Source organism: Balaenoptera musculus, chromosome 6 (assembly GCF_009873245.2).
Source record: "Balaenoptera musculus isolate JJ_BM4_2016_0621 chromosome 6, mBalMus1.pri.v3, whole genome shotgun sequence".
Taxonomy (NCBI): Eukaryota; Metazoa; Chordata; class Mammalia; order Artiodactyla; family Balaenopteridae; genus Balaenoptera; species Balaenoptera musculus.
In genome coordinates this window covers 22,000,779-22,020,451 of record NC_045790.1, presented here as the reverse complement: position 1 = coordinate 22,020,451, position 19,673 = coordinate 22,000,779, and the positions used below count along the sequence as shown (strand labels likewise).

The 19,673-nt window shown below is 36.9% G+C and overlaps 1 protein-coding gene across 1 annotated transcript; it reads right to left on the bottom strand.

Annotated features, from left to right (window-relative positions):
- Nucleotides 1-622: 622 nt before the first annotated feature.
- On the bottom strand, nt 623-18,079 carry LOC118896969 (V-type proton ATPase subunit B, brain isoform). Its single transcript, XM_036855642.1, has 14 exons — nt 18,070-18,079; nt 17,258-17,313; nt 12,862-12,960; nt 11,659-11,752; nt 11,450-11,527; nt 10,840-10,979; nt 10,098-10,199; nt 9,620-9,717; nt 8,847-8,970; nt 7,093-7,243; nt 5,194-5,276; nt 3,813-3,917; nt 2,839-2,968; nt 623-898 (listed from the first exon to the last, which is right to left on the bottom strand). The coding sequence occupies exons 1-14, from the start codon at nt 18,077-18,079 to the stop codon at nt 759-761; spliced, it is 1,410 nt and encodes a 469-aa protein (XP_036711537.1). The 3' UTR covers nt 623-758.
- Between the last annotated feature and the right edge of the window lie 1,594 nt (nt 18,080-19,673).

The window sequence follows — 19,673 nt, the reverse complement described above, 5'->3', positions numbered from 1 at the left end:
TCTTTCCAACCAACAATTCTATTAATTATTTTCATTATGATTCCTCTGCATGGAAACCCAGTAAGGGATCATCAAGACAGGGCATCTCACTACTATCAGATCAATGCCAGTTGGGCAAAAGCTGCATGATTCTGTGTTACTCAGAGGGAGGGAGAACAGTAAGACACAGGAGTTGAAACTTATCCGCACCAAAGAGGAAAAGGAAACTCCTTTTCTAACCTATTCATTAAATAGGAAACAGCAGGTGGACAGGAAAAGCCGTCTGCTTAGAGCAGACCCAGAGGCACACCAAAGTCTAAAAACAAGCGCTCAGGAAAGCGTCTCGGCTCGGAGAGGAAGCGTCTTTCAGACCCTATCTTGTCCCTAGTTTGGAGATCAAAGCATTGTAACTTCAGATAGTGATACTCTGGAGGGGGTGGACAGGGAAGGTCTGAGAGACCCAAATAATGAGGACACTAGGCAGCTAACTACACCACTACGTACAAATACACACATCAGTAAGAAACCTTCACCTCCAACCCTCAGCTACTTTAAACAAAGCACTGCAGTTCCAGGTTTTCGGAACAGGGGATATTTTAAAGTCTGTTAGCAGTTTAAAACATTGCAACACTGGCACAATATGTTACCTATTCTTTGTTTTTAATTACAGGGTAACACAGTAAACTCCAACACAAAGGTGGGGATGGGGGAGTGCAAAAGGAATAAAGAAAACAGAACCAGTATTTCACAAGAGCATCGAGCCAGCGATGAAGTAGCAGCTAATGCTTTGCAGAGTCTCGAGGGTAGAATTCGCTCAAGGTGCTCTGAGGGATTCTCTTCAGCATTTCTTTGGGGAAGATTCGGAGCAGTTGCCAGCCAATGTCCAAAGTCTCATAGACAGTGCGGTTTTCGTAAGGACCTTACAAAAAATTGAGATTAGATGAATAAAGGCCAAGTACTTCCAACTTATCAGCGTTATTCAAAATTTATTGTTATGGGTCTAGCACTGTGAGCATGAAGTATAAAAAAGAGACACAAAGCAGTCAGGTCTCCCAGGACTGGATGTGACCAAATGTGGAAATGAGGGTCTAGACAGTAAGTACCCCTGGGAATCAGAGAAAAGCGAGAAAGCCCGCAGGCGAGACGTTGGGCGCGTGCGTGCGTGCGTGCGTGCTGTGTGTTTAACAACGGGTGGGATCTAAAAACACTCCACGGAATAATGGAAACTAGACCCAGAGTTTTGTCCAGAGAGTAGTGAGAAAAGCAGTTTCCCAGCAACACAGGCTGACCTGAAGGAGGCTAGTACAGATACTTAGAAGGCCTTAAATGCCAATTAAGCACCTGAATAGGTCCACGTGAAAGTTTTCAAACTTGCTATTGCTATTATTATTTTTAATAGCAGAATCATTCTTATCCTGCAAATAAATCTCATTTTTTAACTAAGGAGTTAGAGTGGCTAGAGTTCTGCATTCTTTTCTCTACCAGAATAATTTTTATCTTTTTAAGATATTAAGGTTCTGCATAAATTTTTTTTTTTTTTTTTTTTAGAAAACCCAACAATCATATGTTCTGGGGATTTTAATGTTACTTAAAAAATGTATCACACAAATAGAAAAGTGCACAAATCCTAAGTGTGCAGCTGATGCATTATTCCAAAATAAACACATCGTTTGTAAGTATCACTGAGGTCAAAAATAGAGTTTACCAGCATTAGCAGGGGTGGCAGGGAAGAGACCAAACAAAACAGCTTGAAAGCCCTACACATGCTATGTAATAAAAACCATTATAGACTTTTTAACAGAAGGACAATCAATAAAATTAATACTAAATTTACCCCGGCAATGGCACATAGAGAGTCAGGGAGACTGGTGAAGATGCTGGCACTAACGGCCAAGGATGATGGGACAAAGGTCTGGACTAGGTCTTGGGACACAAAGAGTGGTCAGAGATCAGCAGCTTCAACATCGCCCAGGAACTTGTCAAAATACAGGCTCTCTGGCCCCACCCACACCTACCGAATCACAATCTGCACTTCAACAAGATCCCTGGTAGATTCAAAAGCATATTCAACTTTGAGAAACACTGGCCTAAGTTTTTTTAATAGGAATGAAAAGAGAACAGGATAAGATGTTTCAAAGGAGAACAATGCAAATTAGCAAATATTTGATGACTGGAGAATAAATGAAGAGGCTTAAGAATGCCCAATTCCTGAGCTTGGGCTAACTAGGGTAATGGTCATGCCAGAGGTAGACAGAAATTGAAAAGGGAATTGCTAGGCAGGTGGTCAGTTGGGAAAAGACTTTGGTTCTCACCACGCTGAGCCAGAGAGGATGGTGGCATAAACACAGGCTTCCTAGCTGGAGATGTGGGATTAGAGCTTCAGAAAGAGGGTAAAGGCTCATACATAGCAAGTTAGTCATCAGCATAGGGGAAAAAAAGCACAGAAAGAACAGGTAATGAAGCCTTTGGGAACATTAACAATTAAGAAGCAGGAAGATAAGAAATCAGGAGGATGAAAACAGAGGGACTGGGAAAGTCCAAAACCCCCAAAGCCAGAGGAGAGCATTGCAGAGAGGTTAAGAGCGAGGAGAAGTGGCAATGGAGGTAGGAGAGCAGAAGGCCGGTTGTAAGGAAGATAAAAAATAAGACAGGAGCTAAATAAATGGATAAAGAAATTGAAGGTAGAGGGGAAGGAACCAGAGGGCTAAGAACAAAGACATGGCAGGCGGCTGGAAGAACCTCTTCTCTAATCAGAAGGAAAATTGTATGGAGACCAATGTAAATTCTCTCAGACTAGGAAAGAAGTCCTCAAAACTACATATGATGCTGTTTCTATTCATAGGAAAATAGTAATCTTACCCTGAGCAATGAAGTTCCTCTCAAACTTCTGCAGAAATTCCAAGTAAAGCACATCATCTGAGGTAAGGGCTTCTTCTCCAACTACGGCTTTCATGGCCTGCACATCCTTACCAATAGCATAGCATGCATACTAAAGAGAAAAAAAGGTTTACATGAACCTTTATAAATGGTAACGGTACTCTGGGCTATATAAGTGTATTGCTGTAGCTATCTTCACAGTATTTCACATTATTTCCAAACATAATTCACATATGCAAGTATTGGAAAGACTTTATTATACAGCAGTCTCACTAAGGAAGGAGTCTTCAGGCATGCAATACATAGACATTACTAACACTCTACAAAAAATACACTCCCTCAATATATCAATGAGCTTCCATTTTGTAGAGCATTTAAAAATCACAACTTACGCAATAGGAGAAATCCATCTCTAAATTCTATTCAAAAAAAAATATCTGGGTTATCAGTAGGTTTATTTATCATTTCTACTTTAAGGTCAAATGTATTTTTCTTTAATTATGCTTGGTATACAATCTCAGGACTATAGAAACCAAGGATTTCATAGAATATACACAGCTGTATCCCTTAGCGTTCTGGTGATTGCCTAATATGTTAAACAAAAAATTAGTTAGAATAGTCTTTCAGAAATACTCTATAATAAAGGTTACTAATAAAAACTTAATCGTCTTATGCCTTTTTTATTTAAAAACTACCTCATACAGCATTAGAGGTGGGTTTCAAGCATGTGATCTTTAATCTTTGTCATGAGCAGTTATCCTTATGAAAAAGACTGTTTGGCTCTAATGAATGTTTCTGTATTCCAGTATTCTATATTATATATTCTATATTAAAATTCTACTTTGATGGGGGGAGAAGAAAAGTGATATGGAAGAAAGACAAGAGGTATAAGACAGCAGCATGAACTGAGAAAGTATTCATTTCTTTAAACACAATCCTGGAGAAAACATACGTACCAGCTGGTTAGATACATCGGCGTGATCCTTTCTGGTCATACCTTCTCCAATAGCAGACTTCATTAACCGAGACAACGAGGGCAGCACATTAATAGGCGGGTAAATCTTGGGTAAAAGGGGAAGGGGGAAAATATGATATTTAAGTACAAAATTCAAGCTTTACTGGTAGTAAAGGAGGATTTTGAAACTCATTTTTATTGCTTAAATTGCATAAAACTGCTACATTTGTTTCCTAGATGATTCCTAATATCTCTTCCTGGTAAGAAAAGGAAGTAAGAAACATTTTACAGGTTAAGATTTCTTTTTGAGAATCAAATCCAAAAAGTAAAATCTACAAAACAGTACAAGATTCTATTAAAAAACTGAATTTTCAACATCTGCCTACAATAGCAAATCCAAATGGTCTTCTGAACTCTGACTCATAAAATCACACATAAAAAGATTAACAATAATTTCACCTAAAAGCTGATATCAGAAGCTGGCATCTATTAAAGAACCAATAAAAAATCTGTTTTTGATTATTCAGTCATAAAAAAGAATGAAATCTTGCTGTTTGCAACATCACGGATGGACCTTTAGGGCACTATGCTAAGTGAAATAAGCCAGACAGAAAAAGATAAATACCATATCATCTCACATATGTGGGACCTTAAAAAACAAACAAAAAAATGTCAAGCTCACAGATAGAGAACAGACTGGTGGCTGCCTGAGGCAGGGGATGAGTGAGCCAAATGGGTGAGGGAGGTTAAAAGGTACAAACTTCCAGTTATAAAATGAGTAAGTCATGGGGATGGAACTTTCACAGCATGGTGACTATGTACGTTAATAATACTGTATTGCATACTTAAAGGTAGCTAGAAGAGTGGCTCTTCAAAATTCTCATCACAAGAAAAAAAGTGTTGTAACTATGTGAGGTGGTGGATGTTAAGTGGACTTATTGTGGTGATCACTCTGCAACATATACAAACATCAAATCATGACATTGTACACCTGCGACCAATGTAATGTTACGTCAATTATACCTCAATTAAAAAAATTTTAACAATAAAAGACAAAGAAAAAACTCTGAAAAATCTGTTCTTGTATTAATAACAAAAGTGGTAGATTATACCGTTATGGAACAGAAGACCCAAAAAAGTTCTTTGACAACTCACTCCATTTTAAGGCATAATAAAGAAAGTGGAAATTTAATTCTTAATTCTGGCACTCTTTTCCACACCAGGATTTTAGTATTACAGAAATGACAATTTTATAGCCATATTAAAAACAATTCAATTTGATATTTTCTAAATAAATAATTCCTAAGAGCAAAGTCAGAGTCACTAAAGAATAAGTGAAGAATAGATCTGTAGGCTTAGAGCATCATTCAACTCTCAAATACCTGTCTGTTGTGTAGCTGTCTGTCCACATAGATCTGCCCCTCTGTAATATATCCAGTCAAGTCAGGGATGGGGTGAGTGATATCTACCAGAGAAAGACACCTGATGTTAGTTAAAGTGTCCATCTCATATAAACAAAACCACAGGAAGTCAATCTGCACTACTTAAAACAGTGCTATAGAAAATAGTTTCCTGTGATGATGGAAAAGTGCTTTATCTGTGCTGTCCAATATGGCAGCCACTGGTCAAATGTGGCTACTGAACATGTGAAATGCGGCTAATGTGACTGAAAAACTTTATTTCAAGCTTTATCTGATTTTAATAAACTTTAGAATTTAAACAGCCAAATGTGGCTAGAGGTTACCGTATTGGCCAGTCTCACTTATTTGGTTGCAGCACAGTTAGACATGTGTTGACACAAGTTAAATTAGCTATCTTCATAAAAAGTACTATTTCTCCTAGTTATGCTCTCTCTCCCCCAAATATAAAGTTCCATTTTAAACACAAAGTTCATTTGCAGAGATTTGCCAATTTGATGTACACTGAGAGAACATTCTCAGTCCATAAGCTATCCCAGAGGGATACACAACATTTCAACATGGAAAATACGGAGAGGCTCAACAAGTTAAGCAACACTACACAGGCAGCACCACGCAGGTCCTACAGAGCAAGACATCTCTAAGTCTGTTAAATTACAGAGAGTAATTTTGTAGCTACTTCCTTGGAACAAATCATTTTCACATCAGAGGTAGTATTCAGACTGCCTGGGTTTTTTTTTTAATTTATTAATTTATTTATTTTTGGCTGTTGTTGGGTCTTCGTTGCTGCGCAAGGGCTTTCACTTGTTGCGGTGAGCGGGGGTGGGGGGGCTACTCTTCATTGCGGTGCGCGGGCTTCTCGTGGTGGCTTCTCTTGTTGTGGAGCACAGGCTCTAGGCGTGCGGGCTTCAGTAGTTGTGGCGCACGGGCTCAGTAGTTGTGGCGCACAGGCTTACTTGCTCTGTGGCATGTGGGATCTTCCCGGACCAGGGCTGGAACCCGTGTCCCCTGCATTGGCAGGCGGATTCTTAACCACTGCGCCACCAGGGAAGCCCCTGCCTGGGTTCTAAAGCCGCAACTTCCTAACTGTGACACTTTACCTTCCTGTGCCTCACACGAGAGCATCTAAAAAGTCGCTATGAAGATCAAATGAGTCAAAACTTACAAAACACTTAGAACAGTGCTCAGTTATAATGAGTTATTACTGTTTCTGAAAATAGTTTGAAAAAGTGTTTTTAAAAGACTGAGATAAAGACAAAAAGACACTAACATAAGGGGAATGCTGAAAGTCTCACCCGGGAGCTGCTGGGCATACCTCCAGGCAGGCACTGCACTGTGCACTTACACACACATGATAAAACCAAGTAATTTTTAGCAAGTCTTTGATGATCGTTCTATCTCTAGAGTCTCGTGGCATTTACCATTTGTGCTCCGTATCTGGCACTTAAGCTACCTTAAATGACTGATGCACATACATTTAAAAAATATCAAACTAGAATGAGAGGCTTACATTAAGTAGAGCCCATACAATTTTTAAAAATTCGTTTCTTTCATCTAGACCAGTGTCCTGCAAATAGTAGACACTAAATACTAGCTAATAAATACAAATTAAAAATTAAAATTGCAAGAAAATTTTTCTACAAAAGCATAATAATTATGGGTAGTTTTGAAATGAAAAATTTCAAAACTATGGGTAGTTTTGAAATGAAAAATTTTATTAGAAACAAATCACTAGGTAAGGTAAACTTCTGGAGGATAAACTCTCAAAAGAATTTCAACTCAAGAAGATAGATGGTCTTCTCTCTTCAAATCAAAGTCCTTACAACGATTAGGGATGCTATAATCCAAAGACCCAAAACTTACCATCGTTAGGCATGGTGAGAATAGGAATTTGAGTAATAGAGCCATTTCTACCTTCCACTCTACCAGCGCGTTCATATATTGTGGCTAAATCTGTATACATGTAACCTGGGAAACCTCGTCGACCAGGAACCTCTTCCCTGGCTGCTGAAACCTGACAGTGAGTCAAGGAGAACAGTATCACATACCAGAAAATGAAAATTAAAGCTTGGTTAGAAAACATTTGTTTGAACATGCCAAATTACAAAGTTGGAAATATCATCTTATTCGTTTTAAATATCACCTCTAGAAACGATTTAGAAAAATCTAGCAACATAAATTCAGATTATTCTGCAACAAAAATGTTGACAATTGGGGACCAGAAGTTTTTTTGCTAAAATCATACTGCCATAACACAAATCTTCAAATAGCTGGCTAGAAGAAAATCTGCTTGCAATCTTATAAATCAAAGGTAGTACATTTTAAAACTAAGAGAACATTCTCAGTTCACAAGGTTTCCTTCATGTTATGGATCTTGCCAGATTTACATAAGCTAATCCTGAAAAGATCAAAAGGGAAGGAAATACATATATCAGAAATCATCTGATGCACTTTACATACATTATTTAATTTAATCCTCACAACAACCCTATGAGGAAGTTAATGTTATTAACCCCAACTTACAACCGCAATCAAGGGCCAGATGATTTCCCTGGATCACCGCACAAGACAAGAATAGTAATAAATGGTCTTTCTCTTAGAGACATGCACACTAGAATATATGCATACATTTTAATCTACAGCCAACAAGAACTGTAAATCATTAAGCCCAACTTCTAACTGCTACTTTGGTTCCTCCAAGAGTATGCTCCAGCAGTGCTACTCAAAGCGTGGCCTGCCTGCAGACCAGCTTTTATCAGTGTGAAAGGAGATAATGCAGAAAGCAAGATAAACATATAGAAAACTTTAGTGGCAATTTGATAGAATAATTGTCTGTCGAATCTAATAATACTAATAAAAGGGTTTGTAAATTGTGTTTTTTTTTTAAATTTTCACTTTTCTAATACTTATTTTTACTGCCTTTTAGAAAAGTATCTGTGATGGATGGGAGAAAAGAAGTCCTTCAATGAAAAAGCACTGTAGCCGAGTGAGATATGATGATGGATCTTAGGGAATCTTAAGCTAGATATTTATATAGCCTGTCTCTTCAAAAGTCTTCTTCCCTTTTTTGCACACTTTAAAGAGCAAGTCACTCAAAATTTCAGTAACTTGCATTAGAACAAACACCCCACACTTCTGGATGGTAACTGCTAGAATCTTATATTGTTTCTAAATAATCACTGAGTTTTCTGAAGGAAAAAAAAGTTCTGAAGAGGGTTCTGCCACAGTATAGTCTTTACTTATGTAAATAAATAAAAACTTACATCATTAAAAATGGAATTCTTGAAAAGGGCTAAAAACTGACAGTCTGGACAGAGACAGAACTACCTGGGAGAGTAACTGATTAAATAGCTTGCATCATTTCCTCTCTCTAAGAATCCAGTCTTAATCAATGGAGACAGTGAGAGTATGATAAATAGGCTAATAATTTAAATCTCGTCCTCTAATCATTTCAACTAGGTTGACAAAAGTAATATTTTCTTTTCTGATTAATTAAGGTATTCTACTAATATATGAGCAATGCATTTTAAAAAACATGATTTAAAAAAAATTGAAAACTTGCACAGGGACAAGATAACCCTGACAAGATAATTCATTTTAATTAAGAAAAAAATTACCTCTCGAAGTGCTTCAGCATAAGAACTCATGTCTGTTAGGATAACCAATACATGTTTCTCACACTGATAGGCCAGGAACTCGGCCGTGGTTAGAGCCAAGCGAGGAGTGATAATTCGCTCAATACTGAAATGAAACATTAAGTCCTACGTCACTCAAACAAAAAGGCCGAAAACAAAACAAAATGATTCCAGAAATAATAGTACAGTCTCCCTTTTAAAGTTTCACATAAATTGAGGAAGGTTAAGCAATTATTACTTTAAAAGTTCTTAAGTAAGGCAGAGTTCTTTTATGCATTTACATAATAAGAATTACTTAGTGCTACACAGCTAAATTGATTTACTTTATAAATGCCCCATAATTTCTCAGAACTATATAGTTCTCAAAACTGAGCAAGAAAGGAAGAGAGAGAGAAGGAGAAAGGGATGAAAGAAGTAGGGGCCAGATTTTGCAGGTAAGAGGAAAAGGTCATTTATTGAGTATGGACTGTGTGCTAGGTAACTTACACTATTATCTCATTTCATATGCACAACAACTCTGTGAGACAAGTATTATTTATCACATTTTATGAAAGAAGACACTGAGCTTCACAGCCTAAGTGACTTACCCAAAACCAAATAACTTGCAAGAAGCAGAGCTGGAATTTAAATACGGTTATCTCATACCTAGGCCTGTGCAGCTTTCACTCTAATGTTCTACCTCCTTAGTGTAAGGTGACATTTTTGACCAGAAGGCTGCATGAGTAGGGGGAAAACAGCTCTATTTGTTTACTTACGTTGGGTCGTTAGCCAAGTTCAAAAAGAGGCAGACGTTGTCCATTGAGCCATTTTCTTCAAAGTCAGATTTGAAGAACCGGGCAGTTTCCATGTTTACCTAAATGGCAATGACTTCATCAGTGCTGGGAGAAGAAAAATTCTCAATATTTTTTCTCTCTTTTTCTTTTTCCCCCCCAATATTTATTTCTGATGAAGGCCAAGCTACAGATCTGCACTGCTCCTTCTTTTAAAGGTTCAAGTACCCCCAAAACGTTCACAAAAGCCAACAGAGTAAACAGCTTGCTTTGGGCACAAAGGGAATTATTCTTACATTCCACAGTCCAATGCTAAATACTAATCCATGGTTTGCCCAAAATGCCAACTTGCAACTTCTCTGCCTAGAGATAAATCGAATAATATATGTGTAGTTTTCTATATTGTTCTAAGAACACAAGCACTTTTACATTTCATACTAAAACAGAAAAAGATAATACTTACACCCATAGCAGCAAATACAATCGCAAAATTTTCCTCACTGTAGTCCACTACATCTTTGGATTTTTTTACCAAACCAGCCTGGCGACAGATTTGAGCTGCAATCTGATGAGGAGTACAAAAGAACCAAGTTAAAATCTAAAATAGGGCTTCCCTGGTGGCGCAGTGGTTGAGAATCTGCCTGCCAATGCAGGCAACGCGGGTTCGAGCCCTGGTCTGGGAGGATCCCACATGCCGCGGAGCGACTGGGCCCGTGAGCCACAATTGCTGAGCCTGCGCCTCTGGAGCCTGTGCTCCGCAGCAAGAGAGGCCGCGATAGCGAGAGGCCCGCGCACCGCGATGAAGAGTGGCCCCCGCTTGCCACAACTGGAGAAAGCCCTCGCACAGAAACGAAGATCCAACACAGCCATAAATAAAATAAATAAAAATTAAAAAAAAAAAAAATCTAAAATAATATTTCTACAACAAAATAACTTTTACCCTAAACTTTGGGGAACTGTAATCATAAATGAAACTGGGTTGTCTTAAAGGGCTTTACCCAATGAAACTATTTTGTAATTTTTGCAGATTCCTAAGAGTAAGCAAGAAGTCAGATATGTGTGGATAAAGAGTCAATGTAATTGGATTATAAACAGTAACATTGGGCATTTACCTTGAAAATCCTATATTTGGTTTCTCACTAAGAGTGAAGCACTCGGAAATTCTTTCTCCTTAAATTTCATACCAAACAGATTCTAGGTCTCACCTCATTGTGCGGTAAGCCAGCAGCAGAGAAGATAGGAATTTTCTGCCCCCTAGCAATACTGTTCATGCCATCTATGGCCGAAATGCCGGTCTGAATCATCTCCTCTGGATAGATCCGACACTGAGGATTGATTGGCTGGCCTAATGCATTTCCAAAAGGGAAAATTTTAATATGTCTCTACATTAAGACTACAACCATATAAAGCATATAAAGCATTTCTTTCTACTCTTAAAAAATCAGTTATTTTTGAAATCTGAAACTGTTTAAATATTCTTTTGCATTAATCTTTTGTAGATTCACAAATTATATGGTAGTAAAGTGAAACGTAATGTATAGCAAATAAGAGAGAAATCCTAATTTCAAAGCCAGTATGGCTTTTACATCTCAGATATATCCTGGTGATATTTTACAATAAATAAAATATAAAAATTTAAGATAACCTCTAGGAAAAATAAATTTATTAAATAATAAACAAAACATAATTAATCAAACATGGAGTATGTTGGTTATCTACTTAAAGTATCATAAAAATCACCCTTTCTCTAACAAAGGTATAAGATAGGTAGATGCTATTTTCCCCAAAACACAGAAATCCATTTTCTGTCCCTACCCATGATATCAAGGAAGTCTTCAGCAAGTACAACAGGACCTCTGTCGATGGGTTTTCCTGAGCCATTGAATACCCGACCTGGTAAACAGTAACGAGACAGTACAGAGTGGACAATGACTCAAATGTTCACAATCTTTAAAAAGACTTCATGGAAATACGTTAAAAAGGAAGCAGATCTCTGCTCAGCATGAATAATAATATCTGTTTACCAAGCATATCCTCAGACACTGGCGTTCGGAGAATATCCCCAGTAAACTCACAGGATGTCTTCTTGGCATCTATACCTGAAGTCCCTTCAAATACCTATCAAGAAAGAAAAGTAAACAGAAGGGTAAAGGAAATTTAGATCATAAGCGCTTAAGATTTATTTGTCAGCCCTTATAAAGTAAAATACATCAACGTATATATATACTACTTGTAGCCTCATGACTGAAGAAGTGTTCATGGTGGACGATGAACCAAACTGTCAACCTCTTACCCAGAGTCATGCCTGCAGGCCAAATCCATCAAGCAAGCTAAGAATGGTTTTTACATTTTTAAAGGGTTGTTTTTTAAAAAAAAAGGAAAAGAAAGCATAAGAACATGCATCAGAGACCTTAGGCACAACCCTCACAAAGTCTAAAAAATTTACTATCTGGCCCCTTACAGAAATTCTGCTGACCTCTGCTCTAGATTACTTTTTAGGGCAATATGTTATTTGAGAAAACTGGCACTTCCTATAATCAGTAACATTAAAAACTAGGAATTATCAGAGACAATTTAAAGGAGTAGACTCAGATCTCGTTTTGGTTTCAGCCCATAAGCTCTGAATTCTACTTTTCATCTCTCCCCTTCTATGTGACTGTTTCATTTTATCCCTTAAAAAAATTTTTTTAAAAAGCCATTTTACCAGTGGAGCTATTGGGCTAGAATGGATATTGGTGGCTGGCATTTAGCAAGAAAACATGAAAAAATACTTTTCTTCCCTCACAGCCAGTAAACAGTCGGGTCCCTGGCTTAAGATTTTTCACCTTCATGATGGTGCAAAAGCAATACACATCTGGTAGAAACCGTACTTCAGAAAAATCACATGAGAAAAAAAAAAAAAATCACATGAGATATTTAACATTTTATTATAAAATAGGCTTTGTGTTATATGGTTTTGTGCAATCGTATGCTAATATAAGTGTTCTGGGCACCTTTAATGTAAGCTAAGCTAAGCTATAATGTTCGGTAGGTTCTGTGTACTAAATGCATTTTCAACTTATGATATTTTCAGCTTATGCTTGGTTTATCAAGATGTCACCCCACCTATAAGTTGATGAAGATCTGTATACTTATGTGATAATTACTAAAAAGAACTATTGGTGTTTCTTATGTTTGTTGTGATCAGAAAAACGTTCAACTGGCCAGGTTTTGAAAGCGATGCTTACCTGAACCACTGCTTTGGAACCACTAACTTCTAGAACTTGCCCACTCCTCTTCGTGCCATCAGGTAGTGTTAAGTGCACAATCTCAGCATATCTGGGAAACTAAATAGGAAAAAAATAAAGGCTCAATAACCAACATTTTAAAAGCTCCTCAAAATACTCTATATGCTCTATGTCTTTCACAGCATGTATGCACAGGCAGACCCCACACCTCCCCGAAGCACACAGGTATACATCCAGAGTTTAGAATATCCTCAGGTAGTTTAAGTCCTTAGAACACTAATCACTGGCACATGTACTGGCAAACACAGCATAAGGTACAGAGAGAAGGATCTTAAATCTATGAAACCACGGCAATTAAATTCTTTCCTTCTGTGTGTATGTTTTTAAGCTTTGAGACTACAGAAAGTTAAAAAACTATGTTCCCACTACTCAGAAATGATGTTTGCTTCTGGGCTGTGTAATCACCTTGTGCCTTGGGAGGACAGGAATAAAATGCAACTGAACAATAAAATAATTACTATTATAATAAATAATGCTAATATTCCCTCCTCAATCTAATTCTCCTAACCAGAAATGTATTCCTCTAATCCATTTTTAATATTTTAAATTGCATGTTTCCAAAAATATACTGTAGTGTTTCACTTACCTAAATGGCAACATACTAAATGTATCATCCTGCAACTCGTTTTTTTCCCACTTCACCGTATGTTTTGGATCTGTCATAGTCATATTTACCTTATTTGATTAACAGAATCTTTTGAAAAATGCATCACTACGTTGTGTGATGTGAAGGAAAACATCTGCCAATGCATCTGTGAATCAACACTGACTGTAGGACACTTGATTCTGGAGATGCTAATATGAATAAATGGGCATCTAGAATCAATGTTAGAACAGATATAGCTAAAATAAAATCAAGTGACACTACATTTTATTCAGCTGTTCTTCTACCACTGGTGTTCAAGGCTGTTTCAAATTTAAACTACTACAAACATGCTGCAATGAACATTCTCACATGTGGGCCCAAGTTTCCCTAAGGTAGCTGGTTCCGTAGTGGTGGGCTATAGGTTGTGTCCATTGTTATGTGAAATTACTCTGCAAAGGAACCTGTTACTTTACAAACTCCCTAGTAGGATAGAAAAGTATCTTTTCCCTACATCTTTGCCAATCTTACATTATCAAACTTTAATTTTTACCATTTTGATAAAATAAAAAATAGTATCTTTCAATTTGCATTTTCCTGATTCTACTAATATTGAGCATCTTTTCATGTTTACTGACAATTCAGACTTCATTTCCTATAATGGCCTTATTAATAATATCTTTTCCTCGCTTTTCAGCTACATATGCTTCTTCTTATTTACTTTTAGGTAAGTTTCATAGATTCTGGATATCAATCCTTTTGCGAATATCTGCTCCCAGTCTTCCTTGTCTTTTAATTTTGTTTATGGTATCCTATCATACAGAAGTTTTTGCAATAAAATGACTTGTTTTCCTTTATGATTTGTGTCTTTTGTGTAGGAAAACCTTCCAATCTGAAGTCATAAAAATGGCCTTCTATACTGTCTTCTAATAGGTTTTTCATGTTTTGGTTTTTAATCCATCTGGATTTATTTTTGGTATGTAATTTTTTCTCATTTTTATCTTTATTTTTCATACAGGAAGCCAAATACCCCAACAATATTTACTGAGTAGCACAAATGTAATTTGTGCTACAAGTAGCACGACTTGTAATGTAGCCTTTATCATTTACCAAGTCAAATTCTCAGGTGTGAGGAGAGTTGGTTTTAAGAATCTTAACTTTGCTCCACTGAAATATCTGCTTACTCCCTCACCAAATCTTTATTCTTACTCTATTTCTAACTGATTTTGTTACCTGGAGAGAATCAACATCTTTTCTATTCTGAGTCTTTTCATTCATGAATGTGGAATCTCCAGTTATTTGAAGTCTTCTTTTATGTCTTTCAACAAAGTTTCACAGTTTTTTGTAAAAAGTTCCTAATTATTCTAGTAGTTACTTCTGGCATACAAAACACTACTGATTTCTATAGACATCCTCTGTATCCGGCAACACTGTTTTACACCATTGTTTCTAATAGTTTGTCCACTGAATGACTTGTGTTTTCTGTTTAGTTAATCATACTACCAAGAAATGATGACAGCTGTGCCTCTTCCTTTTAATCCCTTTTCCCCACAGCATTGATTAGGGTCCAAGCACAAAGACAGAACAAAGATGGATAGTGGTGCTGACAACAGGGGTCCTCATCTTGGTCCTGATTTAAATGGGAATGTTGCTAGAGTCTCTCCTTAAGTACGCTGTTTGCTGTAGGTTATGGTGGATATCCTTAAAGAGGTTTTAAAAGTTTGTTCTATCCCTTATTTCTAAGACCACCTTCTTCTTTGGTTTTGTTTTGTTTTTTAGAAACAAGTAATTTTATCAGGTACATACTCCGTATTTACTGAGAAGAGCGTAAGCTTTTTCTAGCTTAATCTATGAATGACCTGAATTATACTGACATTTGCTAATATCAAATCATCTTTGTATTACTGGGATAAATTCTACTTTGTCATAATTCTGTTGAGTTTGTAAAGTGTATTTTTGCTAATATCCAATACATGAGAACATTTTTATTAAGAATTTTGGAATCTGTGCTTGTAAATGAGACTAGCTACATTGTTTCTTTTCTGATACTAGCCTTTGTCTGGTTTGGGAATCAAAGATGTGCTACCTTCAGAAAATGAGTTGGACAGCAGTCTCCATCATCGTCTATTCTGATACAATTTGTATAAAATTATCTATTCCTTGATCCTATGTGTATGTTTTAAGTTAAAAACAGGAGCCAAAAACTGAAAACAAACAAAAAACACTCTAAATCTGGTGGTATAAAGCCATTCTTACAACTACATAAACTTTATTTACCAGTTTTTCCTCAGCTGGAGTTATACCCCAAACAAACATTCAATAAAACTTTTTCAGCTTTCTTAAAATTACTTCCCCCAAGATGTTTTCTAAGTCCTTCCCATTATTGACTCTCATAGCATCCTGCACTCACCCTTCATAGCACTTACCAGTTAGACACTTACGTATTTGTATTGTGTATTTTTGGTGCTGAGTTCAGCGCTTAACATAGTTGAAGCATGAATATTTTTAACTGTTTTTGAAAATATATTTACTAATATAAAAGCTCCATATTTTTAAAATATGAGTCAACAATTTTATCCAATAAAAAGTATATAAAAAAGAAGAAATAAAGGACAAAGAAGCAAATAATGCTTTCAATACTTCCCCCAAAAATAAAAGTGTATGCTTCATCCTTTCACAAAATATTAACGGGCACCTGCCTAAACCCTGTACAACTTGTATACTGAGGCTTTGAATCAAACTGCAGACTAGTATGAAACTGTGGCCAGGAGTAAGCTATATGCTTAATCTTGCAATTAATTTGTATAGGTACCTTGTCATGCACAAAAATATCTTAGTGATAAAGCTGAAGAGACAGTGCACTTTGCCCTTTCCTTTAAGAAATGGTTTTCATTTTATTTTCTGCTTCCAGAGGGGCCACATGCCAAACATACTTCTGCCATTACTTCTCTCCACAAACTAATAACTGTGTACCTTTCCCCCTCATCCACTCCCAACAACAACCAATGCAGAATTACTGTTCTACAGAGCATATTATACAAATTATCTCCTCTGAAGATATTTTAATCACTGAACTTAGGCAGGAGGCTTCACCCAGGGTGAAGTCTATTCAGTTATAGACTATATTCTATGCCTCTTTTTCTAAGATAATTCTTATGTATAGGTGTGGCTAAAAAAAAACCCCATGTAACTAAAGAGTCTTTCAACAAACTGAATAACTAAAAACTATTCTCTGCTTTATGGTTTTAGTCACTGTTGAGATAATCTGTTGTTTATTCATTACTTGAATACCAGTGTCAGGCCCTCAAAGACAAAAGTAACATTGTTTACTCACTCAAAGACCTTAAAATTTAGTAGAGAAGACAAAAATGTAACAAGTAGTTAGAACACACAGTAGTCTATGACAAGAGCCACAAGATACCATATATCTAAATAATATCCTACAAGTCATAAAACACACAAATATTACTGTTGTTTTCCTAATAAACCTGTGAGGTATGATTAACAAACAAATAAAATTTTAAATTTTACAGACGAGGGACTCAAAGCCACAAACAGAATCCACAACAGATCCAGTACTAGAATCCCATCTTCTGACTTCGGACTTAAATTCTTGTCTCCATATAGCACTGACATTCCGACCAAGGAATGGCTTAAAAGAATCATAACAAAAAACTTAAAGTGTACTAAACAGTACTTAATACTATGCTTTTAACTTCTTAAATGGTTAGACGATAATGATAGTGGTATTACCTTAACATGATCTAAGATCACTAGTGGACCATTAACTCCTGATACTGTCTTGTATGCTGGAAAGAAACACAAAAAAGTCAGTTCTTGTCAAACAGGACAACAGTCTAAATGACCTCTCTGGTACTACCAAAAAGAACCTCTCTCTACTTTATCGTATCTATTATTATACGGAACGCTCAAAAAGTAGGAAATTTTTCATTGAATTGATAACATATGCCTGCATCTGTACAACTTCTCATAATCCCCTTCATCAAACCAAAAACATGTTTAATTCTTACTATAAGTCACATTGTTTCAAGGACCCAGAATACAAAAACAAAGGTAAAGAGGGAGCGTTCCCACAAGAGTTCACAATTTTATATGGAGAAGGGGGAGGTAAGGGCTCTACCAGAGGTGTGCTGAGGGTCTGTGGGAGCACAGGAAAGACCCTGCAATGGTTCTCACTTAGAAGAGAAAAGAAAAAGCTTTACAGAAAAGGTAGCACTTAGCAAAGTAGATAGAGAAGGAGAAGGGAATCCTTAACTTTAAGCAGAAGTGACAAAACTCACAAAAGAAATCTGACAAAATGTAGTCTGTTAAGATAAAATGCCATGATTAAATAGTATCATAAAAACTATGAAAAAAAAAGGAGTTTATGAAGGGGGATGGAATGAAAGGTCAGAGATCATATAAGTATCCTTTAAAAAAAAAAAAGTCAAACGTTACTGTCATTGTAGAAGCTTTTATTTTCTACTGCAAATTATGCCCTAGCAACAAACTACCCAAATCTCTCATTTTAGAAAGGAGGTAGCTGTCATTGAATTGTATCACACCTACATACATGCTGAGTATAATGAATGGTAATCAGGTATAAATCAGAACAGTCAGGAAAGCAATTCTAACAATGTCAGAATTAACTAAATTTCATGATCAGAAAAGCTGAAAAAACAAATGAAGTAAGTGTTTACAAGACCTAGAATAATGTATAAGAAGCTGTCAACCAACTGGGAATTTTTCACTTGCTTGATTTCTTATGATGTCTTAGACAGAAATTTCTGGCATGAATGTAGACTCCCAAGAATGAGGAAACCATTTAATAACCAGTCTGTCCATTCAAGGGGCTTCAGAATTTAAAAACGTAATTTCTTTAGCCAGGAAGCAAGTGCCCTGGTAGAAACACTGAGACAGGGCAGGCGAGCACTGTCACGAACCCTAGTCTTTCATACTGAGGACCTTTAAATCCTCACACTAAATATTTGCTTGAAGACATTTGTAATTCTAATGATCAACAGAGGCTCCTAATTACTTCTTTTTTTTTCAACCTTAGATAAAAAGCAAGTCACAAATTTTAAATGTTAAGTTACTTGAATGGATGGCAATGTAAACAAATTAATCATGCCTCCAAGATTATTAGAAATATCCCAGTTGTTGAGGCTTCCCTGGTGGCGCAGTGGTTGAGAATCTGCCTGCTAATGCAGGGGACACGGGTTCGAGACCTCGTCCGGGAAGATCCCACATGCCGCGGAGCAACTAGGCCCGTGAGCCACAACTACTGAGCCTGCGTGTCTGGAGCCTGTGCTCCGCAACAAGAGAGGCCACGATAGTGAGAGGCCCGTGCACCGCGATGAAGAGGGGCCCTGGCTCGCCGCAACTAGAGTAAGCCCTTGCACAGAAACGAAGACCCAACACAGCCCAAAAAATAAATAAATAAATAATTACAAATAAATATCCCAGTTGTCATATATTCTGCTACTTTTATGTTAATCCTCCCCATTGTTTTAAAATAATCTAATACTCTTAAAAATAAGTCCTACCCCTAAAACAATTTCTTCATTGTTCTCTTTTATTTTATTTTTATTTTTGGCCTCACCACACAGTTTGCAGGATCTCAGCTTCCCGACTGGGGATTAAACCCACGCCATGGCAGTGGAAGGGCCAGGCGAACCCTAACCACTGGACCTCCAGGGAATTCCCTCATTGTTCTCATTTTACAATAATCCAAATATTTTTTCAATTACTTTCTAAAATTGCTATGTGGATATGCAAAGTGAACTACATTAGAAACATGTTTTCTTTAATTTTTGCCACTTTGATTACTATGTGTCTCGGTGTGTTTCTCCTTGGGTTTATCCTGTATGGGACTCTCTGCGCTTCCTGGACTTGGGTGGCTATTTCCTTTCCCATGTTAGGGAAGTTTTCAACTATAATCTCTTCAAATATCTTCTCTGGTCCTTCCTCTCTCTCTTCTCCTTCTGGGACCCCTATAATGCGAATGTTGTTGCATTTAATGTTGTCCCAGAGGTCTCTTAGGCTGTCTTCATTTCTTTTCATTCTTTTTTCTTTAGTCTGTTCCGCAGCAGTGAATTCCACCATTCTGTCTTCCAGGTCACTTATCCGTTCTTCTGCCTCAGTTATTCTGCTATTGATTCCTTCTAGT